The sequence below is a fragment of the Salvelinus sp. IW2-2015 genome, unplaced genomic scaffold (genome assembly GCF_002910315.2).
Source record: "Salvelinus sp. IW2-2015 unplaced genomic scaffold, ASM291031v2 Un_scaffold649, whole genome shotgun sequence".
In the NCBI taxonomy this organism is placed as follows: domain Eukaryota; kingdom Metazoa; phylum Chordata; class Actinopteri; order Salmoniformes; family Salmonidae; genus Salvelinus; species Salvelinus sp. IW2-2015.
Genome location: NW_019942589.1, coordinates 420,656 through 430,663, shown reverse-complemented (window position 1 = coordinate 430,663; position 10,008 = coordinate 420,656). Strand labels below are relative to the sequence as shown.

Genomic DNA, 10,008 nt, shown 5'->3' with positions numbered 1-10,008 from the left:
GCCATATGAAAACATATGTATCATTATTTTAAACATCCCACGTGATCTGAGCATTTAAAATGTGTATAGTATGGAGCATTAGGGTATATGGAGTATACCGCATGGCGACGCAGTCCTAGTGCCCAAACATCCACCATGACTCTTTTACATCTCTGTAAATCGTACAAATGACAATAGCAATACATTTAGCAAACCCATAACTCGATTTTTACCACAATGATTAGAAAACATGTAATTTAAAGTTTGAATAATAAAATGCAGTTATAAAACATGTCAAGGATCAGTAAGAAAACTATGACGCATCGTCTTTAACCACCGTTTATAGTTCCTAAAGTCTCGTTTTGGACTTTCGACAGAAAATAGTCACACTATAAAACTTCATAAAAAGTCATAAAAACCTTGTTGTTCTTGTTTTCAAAGACCACATGTATAAAGACGTGTTAAAAAAAATCCACAATTAAAGTAATGGGATTTAATGCCCCAGTCCTGTTCACCGGCGCCTTTCTCTAGTGGTGCTCTAGTCTCCAACGCTTTAGAAGTCCTGGGATCCTTTATATTTTATTTAAGCTCCATTTCTTTTATTAATTTTTTTCTCTCCAAAGTTGCACACAGGATCAATTATATGAAACACGGCGAAACTTTCAAGATTAAAACGTCCCGATGAAAAAATGCAGACGAGCAAACGGTTTTGGCGCATGAGACCCAAGGCTGAATCTGTGAGACGGAGCGTACACAATAAACCTGTTGTTAAACTTGCTGTGAAAATATGTTTGAAGAAAATAGACAATTGTTGTACGAAATGTATTCAAGTATAAAATAATGCCCTTTGTTGGAGAAAACTTGAGCAATGTGAGGGTACAAAAGTKCCCTGTGGTATTTACTAGGRRCCTTTGTGAAGTTTGCGCTTTGGCGTCTCCARTTGYCGCATTACCCAGGCCCCTTTAAACGCGATTGTTTCTTTCTTTCTAATGACGTTTACCGGATCAAAACATGCTSTTAATTCGATCAGAAAGCTTCACCCTTCACAACAATACCAGAATAATTTCTCCCAAAGTTTGTTAAGTTGACCGAAATTAGGCAAATGAATAGGGGTCTCRAGGCTACCCCTGACGCAGGTGARGGGGATAATGCACGTTCACACCAGCTGCATTCTTCTTTATTTCTCCCTTTTCTTTCACAGCATTATTAAAATGTAGGCCAATGAAACTATTCACTCGACTCAATAGACATTTTCTTATAGGATAATAGGATACAAATTGAGCCTCTCCAAAGAGTCCTCGGTGGTGGGTAACCCTTGAGTGCCAAAGACTGCTGGAGACGCCGGCCGGTACGCAGGCGACGCTCGTGTGCCAGACCCATCACACACCTGCCTAGGACTCCCACGAAATAAAGAATGTAAACAAAAAGCTTGCCATCTCTCATAATAGATGGACGTGTCATCAAGTCGTGTGAGAAACGCGGCGAACAAACGGGGGGACTCCGTCTCCAAAAGTTCTCCCTTGAACTTGGCGGAACAGCCTATTAAAGGCTTACTTAATTACTCTAATGGCACTGGACAGGTCTTAAAACTCAGACAGGGCTTGGATGGAAGTTAAGTTCGCTTGCTGGGATTTGTAAACAGGCGATCGTGTGAGAAACGCGAGTTGGAAGAAAGAGGGGTCTTTACTCGGCGGCTTTGTTGTCAGTGCGCGCACTGCGCCCGGTCGGATCAGGCGAACCCAACGCTCAGTTCACATTTCCCGCCTGAGTTGTTACTATGCAAATAATATTATAAAAATAATCACGTGCATGTCTTTTGAACAGCCACGTGGATGAACAAAGCAAGTCTTTCCCCCTGCTAGCCGATGGCTTCAGACGTTTTATTCGTTTTTTTAACTGATCCTAAATGCTCACATTTACCAGAAGCTTGCTCTTTAATCCTATGGAATAATTTAGACCATGAATGCTGGAGTCCTTCGGGAGATCGCTTTATAAGGGGCAGCTTCTCAGCTCACCTCTCAGTCTACCTAGTCTACAAGCTAAGGAACACACATCCAAACTGCCTCCTGGCATTCATATTTCGAATTAGAACTTTATCAGCACTTTGCCAAAGGATGGCATCCAAGATGAAGGATCGCAAGGTAGGCGCTCCTCTTCTGCTTTTTGGGATGGAAACCTACTCGGAAACCGTGGCCTTTTCTTGTCGTTATTTTAATATTTATTACAATAATTTACTTTGGTAGTCATAATGTTATTATGGCTATGTGTAGTCAAACGCGAAATTTGGGTCCATGGAAATCGATCGGAACCAATATAGTACACATTTGAGTTTTCAAAAATGACTAAAATGTAAATAATTAATTTAAAGAAGAAAAGTGGCTTAAGTTATCACTAAAATAGTATAATTTACGGTTTGAAGCCCATGTGTGACATACCCCATGGTTGTGTTTGAGCCTTGGCACATGCCTTGGTCCATGTGATACTCGCAAGCGCTATTGCGCATCAAGGTGGCTAGGCAAGGCTTATGCGTCTCTTTGCCGTTTGGTTTCCAAGTAGTTTCGTCTTCATTATAGTTTCAATCAGATTTTTATTCTAGGTTTCCAGAGCTATACACTTTAGACCTGTCCTACGGTTGATTATGTTTGTTTGTCTAATCACTTGCGTTGTTATTTTTCAACAGAGAACTCCCATCTCCCATAAAGTGATAGAAAAAAGAAGACGGGACCGCATCAACCGCTGCCTAAACGAACTGGGGAAAACTGTGCCAATGGCGCGCGCGAAACAGGTAGCCTACAGTACAGTTGTCAAATTAAATAATCTTATTCACAATTCATAAAGGATAGCCTAAATCATCTTATTCAAAGTTTTATATTGGCTAAATATATTTATTATTGAGCCTACTCATTGCATTAAATCCTTGCTATGCGTGACAAATAGCGTAGCCTACATAATATCTGCCGTCGTCTGTAGGCTCATCTGTTTGATTTAGTGTATTTAAACGACTTAATATTCTTTTTTTAATAACTTTTTTTTCTGATGGTAGAACTCTGGAAAGCTGGAGAAGGCCGAGATTCTGGAGATGACAGTTCAGTATCTACGAGCGCTCCACTCCGCAGACTTCCCCAGGGGCAGAGAAAAGGGTGCGTATTCCTGTCGGCTCCAATGCGCACGGGACCCGGGGCTCTCACCCAGAGCGCATCCCTATCCCGTCCCACCTTCTTTCACTCCATTCCGGCTGTCTGGTTTACATATTTATCTCCGTGATATCAATCATCATCACTGTAGTCTGTATCGTAAACATATCCTCACATTTGAATGTAAAAGCCTAAAAAATAGCGGAGTTTCGGTGTGTTTTCTGATCGTCCCCTTCTTCGGATTCCTTTTAGGTGAGCTACTGGGGGAGTTCGCCAACTACTTCCACTACGGCTACCACGAGTGCATGAAGAACCTGGTGCATTACCTGACCACGGAGGAGAGGGTTGAGACCAAAGACATCAAGTACGCAAGGATCCTGGCCTTTCTTCAGTCCAAGTCCCGAGTCGTCACCGAGCCGGTGTTCGGCTCCCTGGGCGCGTTGCCAGACCAGGCAGATTATCTGTGCCAGTTGCACTCCTCCCCGGAGTCACACCAGAGCCACAGCCCCAGCGACTCCGTGTTTCAGCAGAGCCCACCCGGACACTTCTCTTGGCACAGCACGGCACGCAGCCCAACCATGTCGTACCCAACTGTGCCGCTTCCCGCGCCGACGCAACAGCACCACGGTGGCTACTTGTCACCAGTGCAAGGACTTGACCATCACTACTTCAACTTCTTCAACGGCCACCCGCACGCGAATGCGTTCAGTTTTCACAGTACGCAACACGCGTTGTAAATAGAATCCGGCTACCATTTTGTGTTGTCTTTATTTATATATGTGTTCATCATAAATACTTGTGTGGATATTGTATAGTGTACAATACATTTTATTTTATTTTAATAAAAGTAAATGTTTATTTCCCACAGTTTTGGGTTTTCTTGTGGTGTTATAATATAGGTTGATCATCAATTGGTGAAAACCTCCCTAAACATCTGATGGTATAATAGCGTTGGTCTATTGATTATGAATAGGCCTAATTGTTCATTCTTCTAAATCATTTATTACAGAAGAGTTAGCCTGTTACAGTACAACCACTCAGGCCATTTCTACAAAAATATATATTTGTATTTCTTAAAGGGATAGGCTAGTTAACTTTTTTTTACGCTTATTTTCAACTAAACAAGGGTGTTGTCCTTTCATACAAACCGTTTTTAATCAAATCACATTTTAATGGTCAAATACACATATTTAGCAGATGTCATTTCGGGTGTAACGAAATGCGTGTCTTTCTAGCGGCAACAGTGCAGTAGTATCTAACAATTCACAACAATAAGCACAAATCTAAAAGTCAAATAATGGAATTAAGAAATGATATAACGTCCTTTAACTGGTTATTTAGCAAGTTCTAGGATATCCTAGCATTTTTGGAGCATATAGCAATGTTAGTGGAAACGGATTATAGCCAGTAAGATGCTAGTTGACAAGAAACCGTGGTCCACCTATCTTTACCCTCTAGGCTAGTAGTATTATGTGTAGGACAGTATTACCTTAGGACACTTACAATTAAATAAGCACTAAACTAACTCACTAAACTGGGACTTCCCTTGTTCTGTGAAGGATGGACTCTTGTTTGCACAAATATGAATATATGTTGAGGTTGACAGTTAGGCTACTCTCCTCTTGATCAATTACTCCTCTTCCTTATTAAAGCATATGTACCATCATAAACATGATAGAGGTTGCTTTTCTATAATTTAAAGATTTTTTATGGCTATTGAAAACTGAAAAAATGTATAAAGTCACACACTCCCAAATATATATTATTCATTATAACTCATTGCTGAACTAACGTTTTGGCACCCTCCGGTGTGGCATACGACCTAAAACCGATATCCCTGTTGCATGATTACAAAAACTTGTAGAGTATTTGAGGTTTAAAAACCCTTCTGAAGTTTGTCATTTTCACTTTTTATTTTCACTCCCTTACAAAAATGTATTAACCCCTACCAACATTTTCATTAATTATAATCCACATAATAATTCACATTTCCTGTTGCTGCAGTACTATTTTTCAGCTGTAGCATACTGGCTCAAATTAAGATCCTACATCGGCATCAATGCTTTTACCAAGTTATTTAAAGGCAGTGACTCGGCGCAACCAATGGCTATAGTGAGAGGTGTTATCTTGTTAAGTGATGGGATAATATATATTTTTAATCATTGAGTAAAAATATAGTAAATTATGAAATATGATTATGAAGATATTGATGACAACCTATTAGGCCATATACAAGCTCCATCATATAATTCTGCCAGATTTGAGATACACATTTTTTTAAATGGGGTCAATAAATTATTGTGCACATATTATCGATCAGAATAGGTGAGTGGAATAAGTGTCCTTTTACACAATGGTCTGTTGAAGTCTAACACCATAATTGACAGTAAGCTTCTTTCATGGGTGATCCATTAATAATGGTGCACATTCATAGTGCACCACCCATCCAGCCCTAGTTTTCTCCACCTATATTTAAATAAAATGCAAATAGTAAAATATAGCTGCAAGCAGCAATGTCGGGGTTCAAGCTGTGGGCCCAATGTGCCACCATCAGGACAAATTGGACACATTGCCCTAAATTAGCAAAATCTGTGCTCCTTATCACGCTTGCCAAATATCAGAACTCAAAATTAAACAGATCATGCAATATACATATTTTGGATAATTTTTTATGATGTTGACAAATTTTTCCACATTTTGTTGAGCTACAAAGTGGGATTGAAATTGAGTTAATTGTAATTTTTTGTCAATAATCTACACAAAATACATTGTAATGTAAAGTGGAAGAAACATTCTGATTTTTTTGGGATGAATAGAAAATAAAACACTAATATATTTTGATTTGAGTATTCAACCCCCTGAATGTTAGAAGCAACTTTGGCAGCGTTTACAGCTGTGAGTCTTTCTGGGTAAGTCTCTAAAACCTTTGCACACCTGGATATTACTATATTTGCCCATTCATTCTTAAAACAAATTCTTCAAGCTCTGTCAAATTGGATGTTGATCATTGCTAGATAGCCATTTCAAGTATTGCCATAGATTTTCAAGCCAATTAAAGTCAAAATTGTAACTCGGCCCTGCTGAAAAGGGGATTTGTCTCCCAGTTTCTGTTGGAAAGCATACTTAACCAGGTTTTCCTTTAGGTCTTTGCCTGTGCTCAGCTCTATTCCTTTTCTTTTTATCCTAAAAAAAACAACTCCTTATTCCTTGCCAATGATAAGCATACCCATAACATGATGCAGCCAAAACCATGCTTATAAATATGAAGACTGGTACTTAGTGATGTGTTGTGTTGGATTGGCCCCAAACATAATGCTTTTGTATTCCGGACAAAAAGTTGATTACTTTGCCACATTTTTTGCAGTATTTAGTGTCTTATTGCAAACAGGATGCATGTTTTGGAATATTTGTATTCTGTACAGGCTTCCTTCTTTTCACTCTGTAATTTAGGTTAGTATTGTGGAGTAACTACAATGTTGTTGATCCATCCTCAGTTTTTTCCTATCACAGCCATTTAACTCTGTAACTGGTTTAAAATCACCATTGGCCTCATTGTGAAACCCCTGAGTGGTTTCCTTCCTCTCCGTCAACTGAATTAGAAAGACTCTTGTATCTTTGTAGTGAATAATTGTTGACTCAAGACATTTCAGCTTTTCATTTGACTAAAAACATAATTCCACTTTGATATTATGGGGTATTGTGTGTAGATCAGTGACATAAAAAAATATATATTTTAAATTCAGGCTGTAACACAACAAATTAGCTAGACTCATATCCCTTAGCATATAATATTGCCTTGAGAGAGCTTGGTCCATAGATGCTATATATAAAGTTTCATCTAGATCGGCCTAGCAGTTCTGGAGGAATTCAAAATGGCAAAAAATCCATCATGGCGGACTTCATGGGCCATTTAGGAAAATTTGTTGCTTGTGAGGAGAGGGACATGAGTATCAAATTTCAGGACCGTGTCACACAGGGTGGGGTGAGGGGATTGACCTTTCAAAGTTTGCATTTGAAATAGATTGTTATAGCTCCCCCATGTGGCCAATATGCATGGCAAGCAATGGTTTCTAGAGTCACTTCTACCTCTATTTAAATATAATTCAAATAACAAACACGATTTGTCGACGCTCTCTCTCAAAGAGGAGGTCCTTCTAGGGAAGGGTTCATCTCTGTGTGTTAACAACATGAGAAACAGGGGTTTCTGGGAAGGGGGGCAACTCAATGCTTTAGCCCCTAGCTTAAACAAGCTTGCATGTTAGGTCCCATTCATCCCTCGCTCCCTCAGCCAAGCTAAAGTTTATCAATGAGATTTCAATTGCCAACAAAAGTATTTTGTCACAAATATCAATCCATGTCTGTATTTACACTGTTATAACATTGTTATTCATGGTTATAATGGGTGAGATATTGTTAGTAGGGAAAATATCAGTTCTTCATGCCAGTAAGAAATAAAGTGGTCACTTGATGTATTCTGACAATGAATTGAAAATGTTTCACAACACCAGTAATGCAAAATGCTTTTTAACATTATGATAAGAATTTAAGAATTTGTCCTTAACTGACTTGCCTAGTTAAATAAAGGTTAAATAAAATAAAACATGAAAGTGAAGGGATTTTCAAGGACTACAGAGGAAATATGAGAGTTCTCACACACTTTTGGCATAGGCAAGTTGCATCAATTCCATATATTTAGGCAAATTAGGCTAGACTATTCATCATTGTGGGTCGGATTAAAGTTTGCAGTTCTGAGGACCAGATGAGGGCTGTGATGAGATGAGGACAATGATGGTTTAAAAGTTGCCCTTCATTTGCATACAATTTTATCAATTGTCAGTGAGCCATGGTCTAACCATTTTATCAGCGGAGGATAAAGTCTACCTTGGGATTTACAAGTCGACTAAAGAAATGATCTTGACCCGACCATGGTCCTTGTCTCTTGCATCATTAAAAATATATATATTTCAATCAATCCATAAAAATGTTGACAATTTTCAGCCCTGTTGCCATTCTTAAAAACACCTTTGGACCCACCATTTAAATTTAGATCATTTCAGCCTTCTTGCCCTCCTTTAAAAATATTTGGACTCATTTCAATTTTGCTTTTWTTTTTTTACCTGGACTCTGATAACTCAATTGTGGCAGGGCCTCTAACTTTCCCTCACACAGAAAATAAAATGTCTTCCGACTAGTAGGGAGTTGATTTTGTCCAGCTTGTGCCTTAAATGCTCTTCCCTTGTCTCTCAATAACTCAACTAATCTCCTCCCCAACCCCTGTCCCTTCACTCTTTCTTTAAGTAAGTTGTATGGRATTGCTTTCRAAYAGAGKGGTGAGAAAAGAGAGGTAAAAAAGAAAGTGAGAAACTCATAGTGGTTTTTGCTAGGGTTGCCCCYTTGTGGTGGGCCTGAATGGGAGGACAATCTCTGGTTCCTTGGGCTTCATCCTTGAGTGATTCGGAAGAAAAATAATCACCCCCATGAAATCAAAGTGTTCTCTATAGAAGGGAAGGACTAAAGCTGCTTTCTGGACACCCCAGGCCCCTCTCCCCCAGGCCCTCTCCCCTCTTCAGCCCAGGTCAGGGAGCCCTGTTACTGTTTTCCTCTCCTGCATCCACCAACAAGTACACTTTTACACACGCACGCACACTAATTAGCCAGAGTGTCCCATGGGTGCGGGTTAAAGCAAAGAGAGTGAGGGGTCTGCAGGTGTCCTTGTGTGGACTAGAGGATGGATGGATGGATAAATGGACAACGCCAGCTACTGACAGATGGAAAAGTGATAATAAGATAAAAGAGGAGGGCGTTTGAAAGAATACTTCGGTCCCAACAGCCCCAATATTGGTTTAAGTCCGTGCTCTAAACACAAAGTTTAGTGGAGAAAAAAAGACTCCCTGTTAAATCAAAAAGATTTAGCGACAACACTCACCATGAATAATAATAAATTGAACACAGAAACAAAGGATCTGTCACGTTCTGACCCTAGTTCTTTTGTTATTTATTATTTTATAAAAAAAAAAAAAAAAAATGTAATAAATTTTTTTTTAGGGGTGGATCAGCTTAATATTGCGGAAAGAATGTTGCTTCCAATGTAATTGTCTGCATCATTTCCAATCCCCCATATTTTTGGGGGTAAATATATATATCCATACACGCATGCATACATATACACATATATACATACACATACCTATATAGACATACATACTTTTTAAAAGAATATACCTTTATTATTATTCCCCGCAACCCTACCACCGATCCCCCAATTGGAGTAAACTGATAAACACTTCTGCTTTTACCTTCAATTTATACATCTTATACCCATTTTACAGACAGTCTACTTTATAATAGTTCTCTCTTGTTTGTTCTTAGTCCTTCCTCTATTTCTGTTGTCCATCCAGTTTTATTTCCACTTGTAACTGTGCTATTTCACAAAAGCTCCGCACCTATACACATTTCACAGATCCCGTATGCCCTACATTGTTTATCTTGTTATTAGTCCCACCCTTCAGTTCCACTCAACCCTTCCCATCTATCTTCCAACATCATCCATTTCGGATTTTTATTTGCCATATATTTTTCAACTGTGCTGTGATGCTTCACAAAAGATTTGAACCTTCCTATTCTCATAGCTTCTACAGATTGTAAATTAAAAATAAACATTTTTGCTAAAATAATTATTATATTATTGATTGATTGACTATGGCTTTTCAAATCCCCCAGTATTGCTATCTGTAGCGTTAGTTCTAGGCAAATGTTGCAATTCTTCAGCCATTCCTGGACCTGTGACCAAAAACGAGCTACATATGGACAATACCAAAATAAATGATCTAATGACTCTGCCTCCTCACAGCAGAATCTGCAGAGCTGGGAAGATTGTATCCCCCATATATATAAC

At 38.9% G+C, this 10,008-nt stretch overlaps 1 protein-coding gene across 1 annotated transcript; it reads left to right on the top strand.

Moving 5' to 3' along the window:
* Nucleotides 1–1,988: 1,988 nt before the first annotated feature.
* On the top strand, nt 1,989–3,911 carry LOC112068705 (hairy and enhancer of split-related protein helt-like). The gene is made up of 4 exons (XM_024135902.2): nt 1,989–2,120; nt 2,660–2,764; nt 3,023–3,119; nt 3,366–3,911. Exons 1-4 carry the CDS (start codon nt 2,094–2,096, stop codon nt 3,848–3,850), a joined length of 714 nt encoding a protein of 237 aa, XP_023991670.1. The 5' UTR covers nt 1,989–2,093; the 3' UTR covers nt 3,851–3,911.
* Nucleotides 3,912–10,008: the final 6,097 nt, after the last annotated feature.